Source organism: Ostrea edulis, chromosome 7 (assembly GCF_947568905.1).
Source record: "Ostrea edulis chromosome 7, xbOstEdul1.1, whole genome shotgun sequence".
NCBI classification, from domain to species: domain Eukaryota; kingdom Metazoa; phylum Mollusca; class Bivalvia; order Ostreida; family Ostreidae; genus Ostrea; species Ostrea edulis.
The window spans coordinates 34,893,098-34,913,794 of NC_079170.1; the positions used below are offsets into that span (position 1 = coordinate 34,893,098).

The 20,697-nt window shown below is 37.0% G+C and overlaps 1 protein-coding gene across 1 annotated transcript; it reads left to right on the forward strand.

Annotated features, from left to right (window-relative positions):
- The first annotated feature begins 152 nt into the window (after positions 1-152).
- On the forward strand, positions 153-18,189 carry LOC125654846 (tripartite motif-containing protein 3-like). Its single transcript, XM_048884949.2, has 2 exons — positions 153-258; positions 14,622-18,189. Exon 2 carries the CDS (start codon positions 14,649-14,651, stop codon positions 16,320-16,322), a length of 1,674 nt encoding a protein of 557 aa, XP_048740906.1. The 5' UTR covers positions 153-258; positions 14,622-14,648; the 3' UTR covers positions 16,323-18,189.
- Positions 18,190-20,697: the final 2,508 nt, after the last annotated feature.

The following is a 20,697-nucleotide window of genomic DNA, read 5'->3' on the forward strand; positions in this document are numbered from 1 at the left end:
AAGTATGAAGTTATTCTGTTCGCCGGTTTTAATAGTATAAAACATCGCAATCCGGGACCATCGGGAGTCGGCAGTACTAGATTTATCGCCCGCCAGATACACACCAAACCGCAATCTCTCACCAGAGGGCGTATTTCGCTGCGTAGCGGGAACGATAACTCTGGGTAGAGATTGACCAAACCGAAAGTTGAACAAAATGGCTGAACCACCCACTGAATGAGATGACCATACAAGCCTACTGAAATGGAAAATTAACAGGTAAGTGGTATTCATGATTGTAGAATGGACTGAAGTCATTGTCCCTATACATCTCACATTATCCTTTTCTACCCATACATATACTTACAGGGAGCATATGAAGGGTGTACTACTAAATTGAGTACTTTAGAGTACGCTGGGCCACATTTAATGGAAACTTTCCCGAATGAAAAAATATTCAAATATAAAAGAGATATTGTAGTTTACACGAGAAGGACTACTCAGAATTCTTGTTAAAAATTGCACTCCTTTCTTCATTCCGGCAGGATTTTCTGATATTTATCTATAAGATATTTCCAAAAGTTTTATATTTTCTAAACGGTATGGATCTGTAGATATGTTGAAACTTTACCGATTGAAAATACTCAAAGTATTTTAGGAGATATTGCCTGTTAAAGGAGTCTATTCCATCAGTTTAGATTAGTATTTTTTTTGAGCTCGGTGCATTCCGGCAAGGTTTTTCAATATACCTCATTAATTTATTTCAAATATTTTTATATATTCTAATAGCCCTGGTTTCACAGATATGTGGAAACTTTACCGAATGAAAATATATCAAGTATTAGTGGAGATATTGTGATTTTTTTTTCATGTCACTACTCCCATTCCGGCATTTACACTCGCCCTTGTTTACTTTCTGTTTTTGCTCTTTCCAAACTTGCATCTTAAAGCTGACATGAATTAATAAATACGTACACCTTTTTCATTTTATCCGCCATATTTCTCTCAGGTAGCCTAATTTACTCTACCCGTATATACCCCAAATGTGATTGTCACACCTGAGTGATTTTTCTAGGTGGACTCGACCAGTGCACATCTGCGATAGTAATATATAGGGAAATGCGAAACAAATAAAATCACATTTTAAAACATTATGCTTTGCTCAAAGTTACAAAATATTTATTGTATACCAATGCAACATTCCGAAAGATTAGATAATTTAGAAAAAAAATGCACAAAAAAGTTTTTCTTGCATACTTGCAAGTGCAAGCAAGTATTTGCAGTTTCTTATGAAATAAATGCGAAGAAATCATTTGCCAATTACATACTGATAGAATGGAATAAGCAAATAGCATAAAATATATTATTTATCTCAATTCTTGCAAAATACAGGTCCATGCCATATGCATAATATCTAATGCACATGGCATATTCGCCACAAAAAACACCGTATCAAATACGGACGTCTATTCAACAGGTATCGGAGATGTGCACTTACCGAAAATATTAGATTCTCTTTATTCTGATAAATCCACGAAACAAAATGATAAACTCCATTTGTATCTCGTTAGAACTTTACAACACGTTGTCATTCTATTATACAGACTGCGACACACTTCACCCGTGCCAAATAGGGTGTCTTCAATCAGGGGAGATGTCAGAGTCGAAAATTTTTCCTGCATTGAATGCTTGTCTGGTCGAAGTTTTGCAGTTGATAGAAACCGGGAATCTAATCATATACATTGAGTATCTGGTTGGATATATTGCGTGCTCAATTCAAAATTTATCGATGATCATATACAAATTTGGATATACAAATAAGGGAATAATGATCGAAAATATACATCTGTTTAAAAATGCGGGTATTACATTTGTAATCCATAATAAACAGTTGATTACACAAAGACACATATAAAAGGAAATGTATAAACGAAAATATAGTTTTATTGTTTCATTGGGAACCACATAATTATTTACGGTCTCTTTATGTCCATATTCATTGATTGAACAGGAGAGAGAGAGAGAGAGAGAGAGAGAGAGAGAGACTGTCCTACTTCGATGTACAATATCATTTCACAGAAGGAAAGAAAATTGATCACTGATATAATGGTAAGCTTACAAGCATTCAAAAATTCCAGCTATTTAAAAATTTGTTATTGACAATATATTAAAAACTTACAGGAGTTGATGCTTATAATTGAATTCATTACAAATTAAAAAAATATATATATACCAGTTTAAACTGCAAGTAGAAAATACTGACTTTGTATGTTAGAATAACGGGAAAAAGTAAATTGTTAAAAAAGTGGGGAGAGCAGACCAGGCCAGCCTCCCTACCCACCCCAACCCCCTGTATACGTGCCTGAAACAACATATCAATTCGTGTTGAAAGAAAGGAGCATATTTGCATTTCATTAAATTCCAAAGGAGCTCGAATTTATGTGTTCCCCTATTAATTATTTTGTATGCAAGATTCGTTCCCGAATTTAGAATCATGCTTTCAGTCAGAGCAGAAATGAATTAATTTTGAAGTACATCTAGTTTGAATGCAAATGTGGGGTTCCTTCTTTTAATTTCATCAGACTCATTAGAACCTCCTCCCCCAAACTATGCAGCTTTGTTTTTATTGATATCTAAATCGGCATATGAATCCGGATACAAATTATATGATGTTTTTTCGTGATCATATAGATATCGATACTAGAAAATGTTTATACTCTTGCCTTTTGCATATCCTACTAATGCATTACAGTAGATTGACACTGCATCATATCAAATAAAACCTCAACACGAATTTTACTGATTTATGAATACTAACATCTTATCGAATACATTTGGATATGAAATTTCGACGTACAACGGTATGTCTATTTTCAGAATATATCCATTGCGCCAGATCTACGAAATGAAAATAATCATTATGGCATGTTACAGAAACGTTAAAACACACATGCTATAGTCCTGCAATGCATGCATGCGATTTTTCTGAATACATGTATTTATGTATTCGTGAATGAAGTTCCTACGCTTAAAACTATCTTGGCCTTTATGCATTATGTTTTGTGATTTTGGTTTACCATTCCTTACACTGTAAATGAAGGAAAACTTGGTAAAGGGTGCAATTCTACACCATACAATTAGTATGCATGTATGTGTTGAAAAGTAAAATGTACATGTAATAACCAGACATGTATCGTCATTTTTCATGGGGGGGGGGGGGGTACAACAGGATGAAAAAAATGGAAAATTGGATTCTTCAAAATTTCTTGCCATTCAAAATAATAATTAAAAAAGATGAACGAAAACAGCAATAAAATAAAACAAAAAACCCAAACAAACCAAGATGTTTTATCCGATGTTCAAAGTCCTAAAGTGGGGGTGAAGGGTTAAAAGAGTCTTTTACTTTGACTGCCTCAATAATTTTCCCCTACACTTCATTTTCTTCCATCGTTGGGGGTGGGATGGGGTGGTTAGAGTCCTCTACTATGAGTGCCTCATAATATCTTCATTTTCTTAATTGGTGGTGGTGTGTGTCTTCTACTATTATATCAGAACTTTCAAGCTGGGGTCAAGTTGGGGGGGGGGGGGGGTTGTCACCCAAATATTTTTTACTTGCATTACAAAATAACGGCCTCTCACTTCTGTCGGCGCGGGTTCGAAACCCGCTCGCGCCGATTGGTGAGAAAGTTTCCCAGTTTACTTTCGGAAGGTCGGTGGTCTCTTCCCAGGTACATTGTATCTGGTTTCTCTCTTCCACCAACAAAAACTGGGTGCCACCAGATAACTGAAAAATTGTTGAGTGTGGCGGAAAACATTAGAAAAAAAATGGATATTGTTATCAAAAGTGGGGGACAGACACTCTTGTCCCCTCCCCTTGATTCTAAGTACTTTGTACTTGACCTTTGTATTTGGGGGAGGGCCTACATAGGCTATGCCTGTTGCCCAATCCTGTTGAGCTTCTCAATAAAATATGTTTAAATAAAAAAACAATTCTATGTGCTTGATAACTACGCATATGATAAACTCTCAATTATTACATTTTGCATTACTACAATTTGCGTCGAGTTCAACGCAGAATGTAATAAAGCAAAATGGCATAGATATATAAGATCTATTGAGCGCCGAATTAGCATAAAATGAAGTAATTGAAAATAACATTATTTAAAGATATGTTTAATTTTTAATTATTGCGTGCTTTAAATGAATCAAATAAATCTGTATTATCAATTAATGAGAGCAATATTGAGTTACTGTTCTCTTATATTGAATTAACGATATCATTTGTCTTAATAAGAGCGCGATTATTACAAGATCATCGTTTGAATCTCTCTCTCTCTCTCTCTCTCTCTCTCTCTCTCTCTCTCTCTCTCTCTCTCTCTCTCTCTCTCTCTCTCTCTCTCTCTCCATACACTCATGCAGTGTTGTATATGCAAATTATCTTTGCACAAAGGATTTATGTGCCTAAATGATATCCTGATTTATAAATCTACAATACTCTGATAAGTAAATCATACAGTATAAGGATTCATGCACAATACAGGGTAACTATTCTACTCTGATACTTCCCCTGATTGAAGATAGCTGATCGGCACAGGCTAAGTGTGTCGCAGTCTGTACAATGGACAATGTTGTTTACTGTTGGAATACAAATGGAGTGTATCGTTTTGTTTCACGGATTATGCTAATAAAGGGAGTTTTACTACTACTTTGAGTATTTTCGACAAGTGTACACGTACATTTGTACATCCTCGGTCCTTTACAGATATTACGAGTAGACCCAGGTAAATAGTCATCCGCATTCGATGCTTTTTCATGACGAGCGTACATGACCATGTCTTCTTTATACGTACAGTAGCATTTATGTATTTGCATTTTGCTTGAAGTAAGTGTGAATGGTATAGATTTTATACCCTTTGCTTATTCCGTTTCTTCAATAGATCTAGATAATAGATGAAATATTTCTCCGCGTTTTTGTATAGTTTTGACATATTTATTGCAAATGTACGCACATTCACGTAAAGAAAAGGCATTCTATATTTATTTATCCAAAGCTTTTAGAATGATTTACTACTGTACGATATGTTTATTGTAATTTTGAGCACTGCATGGTGTTTCAAAACGTGATTTCATTTCTTCTTGATGTCCTATAAATTAGTATCGGAGATGTACGTGTTACCTGTCGAAGCTACCCGCACAGGTAAATCGAAGACACTGATGTGAAATGAAGCGTAGCAAAACTCGTCCCCTTATATACCATGCGAACCCTGATACATATAACAATAGAATATCCAACTAATATGGCGGATTAGCAAAGAAATATGGCGGACATATAGAATTATACTATATTTATTAATTCATGTCAGCTTTAAACGAGGAATCCCATTGGATGATTTAATTTTAGCTTATTGCGTCATCCCCTGTCCCAAACCCGTGTTTTGAATGGTGACTGATGCGAGCATGGTGCGAGGTAACGAATCAATAACCGTTGACTTGTGAAGATGAACCAAATGCGGATAAGAACTTGAAAGAAAAACAGAAGTCGGAAAATCGAGTGAAAAAAAAAACATGGTCGAAATTATGTCATTAACAACTTTCCAGTCAGGGGGATTAAAAATGGGTCGGTCATGCGATGGCAAACAAACTCCTTTTTAATTCTGGCCCTGGTAAAATTTCATAATTCAATGCAATTTAATTGTTTATTTGTATGTATACCACTTACATATACATAATTAATATATATACGGTGTGACCGTTGGACCGAGCGAAGCATAATATGGTCATTGGCGTGTCCCAAGTGATAGTCATAATTCTGTTCAGTACGGTAAATTACAATTCATTTAAAAATATGCATTATTTATGAAATTTCCCTTGCGCTAAACGCCCAGTATCAAAGGAGGATATCTATGAGGATAATTACAGGATCCGCCTATTCCTTTAACGCGGAGAAGACGTAAACCGTGCATAGTGACGTCAGATGTAGCCTCGACTTTTTTCTTCGTCTTTCAAACCAAACAATTATAAACAATAATTAATTTCAAAATATATATTATTTATGAAATTTTCCTTGCACTAAACACTATACGAGGGTAACAGTTCTACAGGATCCGCCTATTCATTTAAAGTGGGGAATATAACGCCAGCCGACGTAAATCATGAGTTGTGACGTCACATTTAGCCTCAACATTTTTATCTTTCAAATCAAACAATTATAAACAACAATACACCCCGTTTGGAATTTAAAAACAGTTAAAACAAAACAAAATTAACCAATAAATTCAAAGTGGTAAAAAGTAAGCATAAATATATCATATATTTTTATTTAAAGAAACTCATGAACTCGTTCATTTATTTAGTCGTATTACTGTTTTTGTATTTGATGATTGGCTAAAGACTGTAACAATAATCATACCATTCATTTTTAACAAACTGGGTGTTTGAATTGCAAATTGCACGTTAGGCCATGCCAATTTGTAATCTAGTTCGTCGGATTCGCCGCTTCTATTTGTAACAAATCCAAATTATAATATTATCAAAAAATAGTATCCGCCCGCGTGTTAAAAAATATCCGTAAATATTTTTTTTTAGTTTTTACAACAAGCGCACAAATAACCTTGATGTATATGCTGACAAATGGCAGAAGTGTGGGCTCTCGAGAAATTTCCTAACAGTGTAATACGGTTAAGTTATTCATGATGTCTATCTTAATATGTACGATACTTCATAACACTGGATTGGAAGTTGTTCCTTATGCTGGAATCGAACTGGAAGCCGATGAAACTTTTGAAGCGCTATTCGATGCCACTATTTAGAGAACATTGATAGCATATGATTGATTGTTTGATTAGCCTATATATTGACTGAAGTCTCTCTTGAGAATATTTCACTCACATGAAGACGTTACCATTGCCGGTGAAGGGCTGCAAAATTTAGGCCTATGCTCAACGCTTATGGCACTGAGGGATCTTTATCGTGCCAAACCTGCTGTGACAAGGATCTCAGTTTTTGCAGTCCTATCTGAAGGACCGCCCCATTTATTCGCCTCTTACAACAAGCAAGGGGTACTGATCGATGACTATTTTAAACCGGACCGACAGTTAACGACAAATTCACAAAAGGTTTGGTGATGTCATATCAAAATTCAAGAAAATGCTCAAAGCGATGCAATGGATATTGCATTTGCAATGAATGTCAAAACTGGATGTGTCTCTAGCAATATGCATATCTCTGAATCGAAAGTTTGTAGAAATGAAACTTAAATAAAATGCTTCAAAAAGACCTTATCAGTTAATGTTGCGAAGTGCATGTATTAGGTATAAAGAAAATAAGTCTTTGAAACCCGAAATACTTCTTATTTATTGTAAACTATATCAACAAAGATGAAAAATATTAAGTTTATGTGGTAAACAAATGATATCTGATGATTTTAGATCTTTATTCTTAGACGCCCGCTTTTTAAAATCACACTTAATTCAATTAAAAATATTTATATTTCTTGTATTCTCTCGCCTCATAATTTTTATCTCCAAAATTAAAAATAATATTTGTAAAATAATTTCGCCCTCTCGCCTCACTTTTTTTGTTTGAAAATCCGAAGAACTATTTTACAAATTGGTGTGGCCTTAGTCTTGTATTTTTATGCCCCCCGAGATCGAAGATCGGGGGGCATATTGTTTTTGTCCATTCTGTAATTCTGTCTGAAACTTTAACCTTGCTAATAACTTTTGAACAATAAGTGATAGAGCTTTGATATTTCAAATGAGTATTCCTTGTGACAAGACCTTTCCGTTGGTATTGAACCTTTTGACGTTGACATTTGACCTACTTTTATTATTATTTTTTTTTTACATTGGTCATAACTTCTAAATGGTAAATATTAGAGCTTTCATATTGTACATGATCATTTCTTTTGACAAGATCTTTCTACTGGTACCAAGATATTTGCCCTTGTGACCTTGGCCATCTTCGGAATTGGCCATTATCGGGGGCATTTGTGTTTCACAAACACATCTTGTTGGCGTTCAAAATTAAAACATGAATAACTGTAGAAGCAACTAATGAACAAAGCATAATGGCGGCGCCCATATGGATCACAAAATTTTCAGTGAACGTATATAGAGATTATCTCTATTCATTTGCAAATTTTCTCATTTTTTATTTTACGTATACATGTTACCTTAATTTAGAGCCTTGCTTCGCGGATGGGCCTTTGCTCAGTATAAAATGATATTGCAATATTTGTCAAAAGTGTTTTGTTTTTTTAGCGATATTTTGACCAAACCCCCCCCCCCCCCAAAAAAAAACCCATTAAATTTATTGAAGATTTATGGCATCGATCCCGATCCCGATTATTTAGTAGAATAAATTGAGCGATGTGACGTAAATACATCAGTAATTATTTTCATGTATGATTGATAATGACGTCAGACACACGTCTGCTTCTGCAATTCCGGGCTGAGAGTTAAATGTATTCAACCGGGGATGACAATAGTCCAGTTTGCACCTTGCGACAACTTCCTTCATGTCACAAACCTCTTCTCTTTAGAGAAGTCAAGAGGCATAGAGGAGTTTAAATCACAACTCTGATTTGGTCAGCCCGTTTTTCTCTTAACTGGTCCCCTATTGTGACAGCTCCCAAGACCAGTTATGAGTTAACATAAACCCGGGACAGGGGACATGTTGAAAATGGATTAAAAGCAAGTAATTGTGTTGATTGTGTTGATTTCCTTGTGTCAGTTTTGTGAATTACTGCTAAATGTTTGAAAAGAAGTTGTCTATTGCGTAAATCCAGGCACATCTGAGTTGAAACGTCGGTCGAAGCATAAACCGACACCGACTCCGGCATTTACACGTTTTCCAGAATCAAAACATGAATGCTTACGAAGAGAAGTCAATGAAGGTTAAGCCTCTCAACTTCTCTAAAGAGAATCACAAACTCAAATACCAGATACACCGCACACTGCCTCAGAGATACTGCAATATCGTAGCCCTTAACGACTATGGCTTTGAACTCCGGCCATAATATGTTTATGAGTGGGCATCGAAACGAGGCTTCTGTACGACGTTACAACAGCTGTGACGCCTTAGGAATTCACTGATAAAACTCGATAAACCACTGTAACACTCACTTGTCCACCTGGAAGCCGTGACAACACTCAAGCGAACCCTACCTGGCATGGTGGCACCCCACATCTTGATAATGCACGTGTCACACGTTTCTGTTAGTACCGACATCGAACTTTGCACTTAATTCCAGTTCCACTCAGGGCTCGAAATACTCGCAAAATGCGAGTACATTTGAAAAATAGCGAGTAAAAATAGTGGACACTCGAAAATCTTAGCGAGTGGCGATTTACAAACTATGATCATATCGTATCCGTTTTATACGGTGATGCGCTATTCGCTTTTCTTAAACTTACACTCTGAATCATATAAACGCTTACGTGAACGATCAATTTCAACAACCGTTTCTAGCCGGATTTTTCTTTTATGATTTTCTAAGAAACTCGGAGTCAAACAAATGCTTTAGAGGTCGGACATCGCATTTTAATGAAAAATATAGACATGTGCCACGAGTCCTTTTCACCTATAGGGGTGCTTAAATTGAATTTCTAGTATGAGATAAAAATTAAAAAATCAAAAAAATCAGAGTCTATGTTTAATTAAGTCTTCCGGTAGTTATTTATCAGAATCATGAGAATGCCCTATCTAACATAATTTATTGTCATATTGAGGTCGGGTTGTAGTGATGACGAGTGCACTGCTCACTTCGTAGACGATGATCAAAAAAGTTCACGAGGTTCGTGATCGTGCTGCTTATAAAACCATGAGTCCGGGATTTGCTTTGAAAAATCACTAGTGACAACCCTGATGTGGAACGAAATTGGAAGACTGGATCTAGACCTGCGGTAAACAGGTTGTGGATTAGATGTGCGATAAACTTTGCACCATATGACTTGCATAACCTATTGTCTTGTCCAAACGATGTCTGTTGACCCACTAGGCTCGGTAATGATGGGGAAAATCATTGATTTAAAAACAAAAACATATGAAAAAGAGCACTGCTTCATCACTTTTCTTTTAGCTTGTTGGTTTTCATTTTAGCCTGTGGATTTTTTACCCACAGGCTAAAATTAGCCTGTGGTAGAAAAAGTTAATTTCGACCCCTGCCACTCAACAAAATTCTTGCAATTTTCTCTCAACAGGACTTGTCTCTAACTCAACCATTTAAAACTGCATTCTTCAGTCCACAAGAAACCCTTTAGCCCAACAGTAAACAACAGTTCGTGGAAGTCGCCATTAGGCGTAACGGATTTTTTTTTTTTTTTTTTAAAGTTGTGTATTCATAAATTACTACGCATTCTTCAGTTCACAAGAAACCCTTTAGCTCAACAGTAAACAACAGTTCGTGGAAGTCGCCATTAGGCGTAACGGATTTAGTTTTTTTTTTTTTAAAAGTTGTGTGTTTGTAAATTACTACGCCCATCTTGAAATGCCATAGAGTGTAGTCCAAGAATAACTCGTTAATTATACCCCCCGCAACAAGTTGGGGGGGGGGGGTTGTACTGGAATCGGGTTGTCTGTCCGTCCGTCCGTCCGTCTGTAGACGCAATGGTTTCCGGACTCTAAAGCATTATCCTTTCCACCTACTGTCACCATATCATATATATGGACTACCCATGGGATGAAGATGTTCCCTATCGATTTTGGGGTCAAAAGGTCAAAGGCCATGTGCACTGGACATCGAAGTAGCAATATGGTTCGGTTTGTCATGCCATTTGTTTTTTACACTCAGAAAAGAGGTAGTTTATACCTATTACCAACACCCTTTTGGAGATTGGGGTAAGCGGGGCGTATTCTTAGTGAGCATTGCTCACAATACCTCTTGTTCAACTCAAATCAAATAATGTTTTATCATACAAACTCAATGTTTTAAAATATTAAATGATAAGGAATGAATTTATTATATTTTCGTTGGATAGAGGTATACCACAAAAAAAACCCCGGAAAACTTTTACATCATGCGCTACGCACAATGATGCAGTTTTCTGTCTTTTTTTTCGTGGTATACCTCCATTCAACGAAAAAATAATAAATTCATTCCTTAATTCAATAAATTTTTCCGGGAGTTATGCCCCTCTTGAACTTGTCCTGTTCTTGTCAAAGACCCCTCAACAGAAACGTTGTAGTTAATAAGGAGACACTGTGTAGATGTGCATACTTCCAGAAAATTCTGGGAGTCATGCCCCTATTGAACTTAGAATTTCGAGCCTGTCTGTCCTGTTCTTGCAGTAATGCATAGTATTACCATTCATTATGCAAGGCATTGTCAAGCAATGTTGGAGCATGAGGTATGTGAACTTGCTCATTTCTGTTTTCTTTCATTTTGACTACAGATAGCTCCGTTAACTGATCAAGACATAGCTAAGGGCTCATGATGGGTGTGGCAGGTTGACAGGGAATGCTTACTTCTCCTGGGCACCTGATCCCACCTCTGGTATATCCTGGGGTCCGTGTTCGCCCAACTCTCTATTTTATATTACTTATATGAGTTATGAGATTGATCACTGTTCATTATCTCCGCCTTTCATGCGAGCAATATTTGAATTGATGAGCACATCAATTCAATTGATGAGAACAATACTTGATTTGATGCGCGATTATTGCATGCAATAATTAAATTGATGATATCTTCAAATAATTAAAGACATCTTTAATTATATGAGTTTAATATGTTAATTTGGTGTCCGGTGCATACAAATAGGCACTAAATTCAAATCTAATACCAGAGAAAATGAAATACCTTATTCATAACATGTGAAAAATATTATAACTACATGTTCCGGTGCCCACTCATGAACATAATATGTCGGAGTTCAAAACCATCGTCGTTAAGGGTTTGAATTGCAGTCGCTCTGAGACAGTGTGCTGTGTAGTTTCGAGAGCATCCAGAATTTCGAGATATGTCAGACATGAATTTCGAAAACTGGTACGCTTTGACAGGCTTTGTTGTGAACCACACTTTCTCTGATTGTGGAGACGCCAATGCAGCTTTGGAACAGTGATTGAATAATGATGTGGCATTCAGGTCTTTGACATGAAGAAGTTGTCGTAGGGTGCAAACTGGACAATTGTCATCCCCGGTTGAGTACATTCGATTATCTTGTGGAGCATCAGATGTTTCGAGACCACCCTGGCAATTCTTTTGCTTGGTTTCATGGGAAATCACCACGTATTCTGTCATTCTCATCATATGAAAACTCAAATGAGTTTGTCATCAGCTCATTTTGTCATTTTGTGTCATACCAGACCCGATAATACAAAATGACGGGATTATCAATAGTGGAAAGGTAGTCGGAGATTTTCAGCAAGTCACTACTGTTAAAAACTGGTTTGTGTTGTGTAGGCCGAGATAATCCAGATTTCATATTTTGCTTCAATTTGCCATCAAGGATGGCATTTGCTGATTTGAAATTTCTATATCTAACAATATCAAAATCTCGACCAATATCATTCAGATGTCTGTTGAGAGCTGATGTTGTGGATTTTAGTGTGTTTTTGTGATACTCTTGAGGTTTGCCCTTCTTGGGGTCAAATTTAGGTTGGACTTCAGCATAGAAGTGGCCCAACAAGCCACAGAGTTCCTCTTTTTCTACCTAATGCAGGTTAATGTCTGTATTAAACTTTTCCTTGCTCCAATCTGATTTTGATTTCTTTAGTTTGGGGTGTTCTCTTAGTTATTGTTTTATATGTTTAACTATTCTTTAAGTATTCGTTAGCGAGACAGACAGAGAATTTTTTTTATTTCATTTATTTTAACGAGTGCATACATTTTACAGTGTTTGTTATTAGTGCTGCTATTTAATTATTCATCTTTTTATGTTAATATATATGAGTAAATTTGTTTGTATCACGTTACCTTGGAAAATCTTGACATCCCACTTCGTTGATCTTTGTACCCTTGGATTGACGACCACTCTCGGTTCCTTTAATTCCTCCTCAGAGATTGTTTTGAATCTTGGATTGGAAACTATGACGGGGAGGATGTTTAGTTTCGAATGCCTTGACCTATTCTCTAAGCGCCTCATCATTGGATGTAGAAGCATTTATGATTTCACAAATATTCTGACAATTTTCATCCTCATCATCAAAGTTATTAAACAGAGAAAAAAGAGTTTCTTCTTCAAAATCAGGTTTCATAACTTCACATTCAGGTCTCTCTTGAAAAATATCATCGAAAGTACCAATATCGAAATTTCCTCCCTTGGAATCCATTTTCAGAAATTGCACTTAAGCAGACGTGTACGCGCGTGTGTTGTGTTTTTCCATCAAATAGTCATATTTATTTTGTTTTGTATAATTAATTGTTTATTTATCATTTATTTTTAATATGTTAATGTTTTTGTTGAATGAATTTATTTGGATTGACAGAGTTGTTAGTTGTTCTTTTCAGGATTCCCAATCTATATTAAATAGATCTATAAATAGACCATTCAGGGGAATTCCCAACATTCCAATAGAAATTAGTTCCGGCCATTTATTATTTTATTTTTTGGGGAATACGATATTCAAATGATAATTAATTCAACCAATGAAAAGGCGTGTAAACATGTAAAAATAAATAACATAATATAGGAATATGTTTGTGTGTATGATACATTGTCATAGAGATACGTGTGCTTCAACAAACCTAAATGGCATTTATTGTATTGAAATATTCTATCAATTGCCATGCCTGCTCTAGATTATTGTAATTATCTCATTTTTGTCTGTTTTGGACTTTGAATTAGAAATAAAGTATTTTGTATTCTATGCCTCTTCCTATGTAAGGGCATCTGACTATAGAGATCATGGGTGCCCAGATATAAATCCTGATCTTGTACCAGATAGCGCAGTTGGTGCTCAGATTTGTATAACTAAGTTTCATGAAAAAAGATGTCAAGCATAACTGTTATACTCATCCAAAGATGCATCTATTATGCATGAAGGATGACATCCCTATAAAATCCTGGTCAAAAACTGAGGATCGAATCAAAAGTTTGTAAGAAATGAGCGAAATGTGACATGAAGGTAATATGTAAAATTCATTTTGGGAATAGTTGTCATGCATATTTGTAGAGCAAGGTCAGTTTCCCTGTATATCTTCCATTATCCTTTTCTCACTATCCAGACAGATACCTACACTTATTACAATGGGTCGTGTTCAAGACTACATCAAATAAATCTGTCATTTCAGAAAAGTATTGCATTCTTATAATACATAAATATTGAAAAACGAGCTATTTTAAAAACAACTTTCTTTTATTCTCGTGATATTTTGTAAATTTTTCAGAAAACCAAAATTGATTACATATCGATATAACAAAACATTCACCTACATCCGAAACCCCTCAATGTAATTGGTGTGTGATAGAAGGTAAGACATATTTCATGACTGGACCGGGAAGTGAACCCAGGAACCTTGCATTACTAGTCAGGTGCTCTAACCATCGGCTATCTAGGCTGGTATCCACAGTCCATATAGCTCAGACCATTATAAATGTATGAAGGTTCCTTGATAGTTACAAATTAACTTATTCCCCAGAATTGAGACCAGCAATTGCAAGTCAGTCAGTTTGAAAATGTATTTTCTCTCTCTTTGACAGATATGACCAACGTCTGAGAATCAAGGAATGGCTACTGCTACCACCCAGGCACAGGAGCTCATCACCTGTGACCTAAACTGTGTCAATCCCGTCCAGCAATTCTGTAACAGCTGCCAAGTCGGTCTTTGTGAAGACTGCATCAACAAACACATCAAGAGCCTCAAGTCAATGAAGCATGACATAGTTCCCTTCATAAAACGCACAGTCCAGCTGGTGTTCCCTCAGTGTACATCTCATTCCCACCAGAGATGTGAGGGCCAATGTCAACAGTGTGATGTCCCAGTCTGCATGAAATGCGTCACAGGTTCACATAAAGGTCATGATGTTGTGGACATGACAGACATCATTGCCAGAAAGAGAGAAAACATTAAAAGAGAAACAGAAGAAATTGAAAGCAGTATCATTCCAAAGAACAAGTCATATGATGCAGATGTTGAAAAGAAAATTCGCAAATCGAAGACCCACTACTCTTATTTAGAAAAAGAAGCTAAAGATAAAAGAAAGAAATGGCACCTAGCAGTAGACAACATCTTTGACAAACTTGAATCACTGATCCAATCACTCAAAGATCAAGAAATTACGACTCTGAAGTCATGCCAGTCCCAACTCAGAAGTCAAAATTCCAGTATGACCCAAACTGTTCAAGAAAACAAAGAAATCCTGAAGTCCAACAAAATGTCTGATGTCAACCATTACAAATCCAAACTGACTGAATTCAGAGCCATTCCACAAGTACCTGATGTAATGTCACCCACTCTCAAAACAAACACAGTCCAAGGGAGAGAACTCAGCCTAAAATTAGGAGAATACAGGGCCACACTGACACAGACAACACTCTCACTACCCAGTCTGACAGATGAAGTCCTCTATTTATCTGATAAGGAATTATTAAAAGAAGCCAAAGAGATTGCAAACATTCCAACAAATGTCAAACGGTTATATAGAGTAGCCTGTGTTGGATCAGATAGAGCCTGGATTAATGGAACAAACAAAATGATATACTGTGTTGACATACATGGAACTGTACAAGACACTGTCACCAGTACATGTAATCCGTACCCTAATGACATTACAGTGAACAGACAGGGAGAACTGATTTACAGTGATGGTCCCAATAGAACTGTGAACATTGTCAGACACGGAAATATAGAGAAACTGATCACCACACCACAGGGCTGGAAACCAGGGGGGCTGTGCTGTACAAGATCAGGGGACATCCTGGTCAGTATGTTTACTATTGATAAAAGCCATTTCAAAATTGTCCGTTATCAGGGACAGAGAGTGACACAGGAAATAGATAAAGATGAACACGGCAATCCAATCTATCAAGCAGGGGTATATTTAGTGTTTGTGACGGAGAACAACAGCGGCGACATCGTGGCTTCGGATGGTAATGCTAAATCAGTGGTAGTGGTGGACAGGACAGGAAAAGTACGATTCCGATACAACGACAAACCACCGGGGGGACAGAAACCATTCAGTCCAAGACAGATAGTAACCGACTCCATGGGTCATATCATTGTGGCAGATTACAACAATGCCTGTCTACACATTCTAGATCAGAATGGACAATTCATTAAATGTGTGGACAATTGTGGATTAAGTGATGAGCCTTCTGGACTGAGTGTGGACAGTGAGGGGAGGTTGTGGGTAGGGTTGTGTGATTCAAGAGAAGTGAAAGTGATCCAGTACACGAAATAAACACCACGACATAAACACTAAGTGAATGTGTCAAATGTATAAAGACATTTACATATTTGAATATTTTAATGGGAATAAGCATTACATTGGCATATTCATAATTCATGTTTTTGACAAACAGTATGACTTCCGAAATTTATGAAGAAATATTACATAATCACCTGCATATTGACGTGTTTATATCCTTCAACTGATTCACTATATGATAACATGCTCTGTGTGTGATCATTTTTATAAATCCAGGCTACTGACAATTAAGTTAATGTTACAGGGGTATCAAAATTCTCTTTTACAATCTACATTTTCCAAATTCTATGATCATTATAATATTATTTGCAAATACATGTAGAGTTGATTGTTAGGTCGAATGTTGTCTGTTTGTTAGGCCTTTCTTTTCATACTGATTTTGACTACGGATTACTCTGATACATGGCTCATGGCGGGTGTGACTTGTCAACAGGGGATGTTTACTCCTCCTAGACACTTGACCCCCACCTCTGGTATAGCCAAGAGTCCGTGTTTGCCCTACTCTCTGGTATAGCCAAGAGTCCGTGTTTGCCCTACTCTTTTTTAAGTGGCCTGTGTTTGTACAATTCATAGGATTGATGAGATTGATAACCGCTTCCATCTATTTCTCTTTGTGCTGTAATAAACTAGAAAACTCACTCAGTCAGAAAGAGCCAAGAACTTAATTCATGTATTACAGGTACTAGTGCTTATAAAACAGAATTCATTCATTTTTAGATGGGAGTGACGTTAATCTTTTTTCAGATCTACATTTCCATGTTCAACGAAATAGTGTAATGGTTTGGGCAATATGGATGGCTCAGTGGTTAGATTAAAACCAGACTAGTAATGCAGGGGTCTCGGGTTCAATTCTCGGTCCTGCCATGGAGTTTCTCCTTTCCTATTATATTTGGTGCAGTAAACCAGCACCTGGAATTGACAGATGAAAATGCCTGCTAGAGGATAAAGATCCTGGGTTGATGTTCAAGTGTATATTTTAGGAGGGAGGAATGTGGTGGTCAGACAGCTTGAATTCCTAGTGTCCAGATAGTTGATTTGATAGAGCACCTGATTGGAGATTCAGGGGACGATAGGTTCAAATACCATCTGTCCATTGCATATTCTCCCTTCCTGTTACAGTAGGAAGGTCTGTTGCAACTTTCAGTTTTTACCTCAAGACCAAGAAATCTACAGGTTGCTTTCTTTAATGATCAACTACATTGGAATTAAGTATGAAAGGTTTTTGTTGAAAAATGTTCAAAATTTGGAGTCACAACACAAATAGACTGACACATGCTTATACTCTAGAGGTGTCTTTGATAAACATCTACTTTTCTGTAGAATATGAATGCTGTATGTTGAAAATTTTTCAATGAAATTTGTATTTTGATTGGAATGAAGATTTATCATGATCTTGATCTTTGATATATTGATCCATAAGTGTCGATCTTCCTTCAATGTCAACTCGATGTATAAAATTCGAAATTGTCAAGTCAAAAACAGACATTATTATACAGAATTTTGACCCCCAAAGTTATAGGTGTTTTCTCTTATTGTATAGTACATTATGTATGTGTGTACAAAATTTGAAATATTGCGGTGAAAACTATACGAGTTATTGCGTCATAACAAAAGGAAGGAAGGATGGACACTCCTGCATTTTATGCAAGATCCTAATTACTAAGCTTTGTACATAATTTGAATGGACAGACAGACAATGTGATTGTTTTAGGGATCCTGCATTTTTACTAAGCTTATAGTAACATTTATTTCAGATTTGTTTCTTGTTATCTAAATATTTATATTTTGTTGCAGTAGTGTCTATTTGCTTATTGTGTCAATAAATTCCAAATTAGATCAGGACTTCTCTTCTTTATAATTCCCAGGAACCCCAATAGTGGTTACAATATTTTGATGACCAGCTTTAGCACGGTCCTCAGATGACTTTATGATCGATGCCAAATTTCAGAGTTCATCAGGTGTTCTACCAGTTATGGTGGTCTAGTGTGGCTCAGGGCCTTTGTTTCACAACCAGGAGTACCAGGTTTGATCCCAGTGCTGCATTAAACCTAAGTCATTTAACATACATAGTGACTGTTCCTTCAATGAGTGAGTGCATGCTATGGATAACATAACCTTTAAAACGGGGTGTTTTTTGTGACAGTAGACCTTGGTACAATAAAGAGCACTCGTTGCTAAGGCCCTTAGCACCATATACAGGTGACAATTTGTGGCACATCAAAGATGGTGATGTCTCTGCATGCATGACTGAAAAATTCTCCATTGGAACATCAAACAATATACAAACGAACAAACATAGGGGGTTTCTTTAGCTGTATTTTGAAAATCTGTTTGGTACTCGGAGCTACCTCCTGCCAATCTACAGGCTTTCACTCCTAAATCAAAATAGGAGGGTTGAATTCTCGGTTAATTACCATATCTAACCTGAAACTATTTATTCTAATGGTTACAGTGAATCATTTTTGCTTGTTTCTTTTACGTCATTTCAAGAATTCTTACTCATCTTGAGACATCACTAGCTGTAGGTTAATTAAACCACTAATTTATACCTTGCATAATTCTCAAAGCCATAGCAGTTTGAGAGTTCTTTAACATAAACATGCCTGTTGTGACACAGGACCTTAGCTTTAAAGATCTCGTTCGAAAGACCTGCAACTCTCTCTTTTATATGCCAAGTGTTTGTCGAAGGAGCAATCACTATTTATCCTTATGTCTTAGGTTTGACCCGGCCATGTCACAAGCAAACTTTCCAGTCATGAATTGAACGCTCTAAATACTGAGCTACCATAAAGGGTGAACAGGAAGATAAAAATCGTGCATCAACAACTACCCCCGCCCCACCCCCCACCACAACTACCATCCACAGAGGAATGGGATGTGTGATCAGGTTCACCACACTCGGGTCAGAACAAAAGAACAAATTATGTTGGCCCTCTGGCCTGGAGGTTATAAAACTTTTACCACACTCAAACTCAGCCATGTTTGTTTTGAGTACAACTCTAAGCAAGCTCCAAAACATACTCGAAAAACTTTGAGCATGTACTGTATTTGAGTACGAGAATGATTTTATAAAAGTTTTATAACCTTCACTTTTGAGTAAGAGTATAATGTTTTAGAGCATGGAGTTCGAGTATGAAAATGTGCTCAATAAGTATTCTAACCTCCAGGCCTGGTGTATTGGTATATAGCACAGGGAGTGAGTCTTCGGGGTTATTTTTCCATATGTAGTTTTGTAGGAATCATTGCCTGCCTATTAATATCACAGCTAGATAAGTTTAGTGTGAGGAAATTGTGTCTGACTATCTTTCAACCTAGGATCTTAATCAGATTAACAAAAAGGGAGAAAATGCCTGCAAGGGGATAAATATCTTGAGTTCATGTCTACAAGTGTGAAGACATTTAAGGAGGGAGGAATGTAGCGGTCAGATGGGTTTGATCTCTGGTAGCCAGATAGCTCAGTTTGTAGAGCATCTGACTAGATATTCAGGGGCCCGGATTCGAATCCCGATCTGGTCCATTGCATTTTCTCCCTTCCTGTTATTTATTATACCCCCGCAACAAGTTGTGGGGGTATACTGGAATCGGGTTGTCCGTCTGTCTGTCCGTCCATCCGTCCGTCCGTAGACACAATGGTTTCCGGGCTCTAAAGCATTATCCTTTCCACCTACCGTCACCATATCATATATATGAACTACCCATGGGATGAAGATGTTCCCTATCGATTTTGGGGTCAAAAGGTCAAAGGTCAAGCGCACTGGACATCGAAGTAGCAATATGGTTTCCGGGCTCTAAAGCGTTATCCTTTCCACCTACAGTCACCATATCATACATATGGACTACCCATGGGATGAAGATGTTCCCCATCGATTTCGGGGTCAAAAGGTCAAAGGTCACACGCACTGGACATCGAAGTAGCAATATGGTTCGGTTTGTCATGCTATTTGCTTTTTACACTCAAAAAAGAGGTAGTTTATACCTATTACCAACACCTTTTGGGAGATTGGGGTAAGCGGGGGTATTCTTAGTGAGCATTGCTCACAGTAGCTCTTGTTTCTTTTGATGTTTTCTGGCACACTCAACAATTTTTCAGCTATCTGGTGGCGCCCAGTTTTTATTGGTGGAGGAGAGAACCCAGATACAATGTACCTGAGAAGAGACCACCGACCTTCCGAAAGTAAACTGGGAAACTTTCTCACTTATAATACCGGCGCGAGCGGGATTCGAACCCGCGCCGACAAAGGTAAGAGGCGGTGTGATTTTGAGCGTGATGCTCTAATCACTCGGCCACTGAGGCCCCTACCCTTCCTGTTATATTAGAAAATAACTCCATGGTTTGCTGAGTTTCAGA

Coding starts and splice junctions, on each gene's coding strand:
- LOC125654846 (XM_048884949.2), top strand. CDS start 14,649: ATGGCTACTGCTACCACCCAGGCACAGGAGCTCATCACCTGTGACCTA.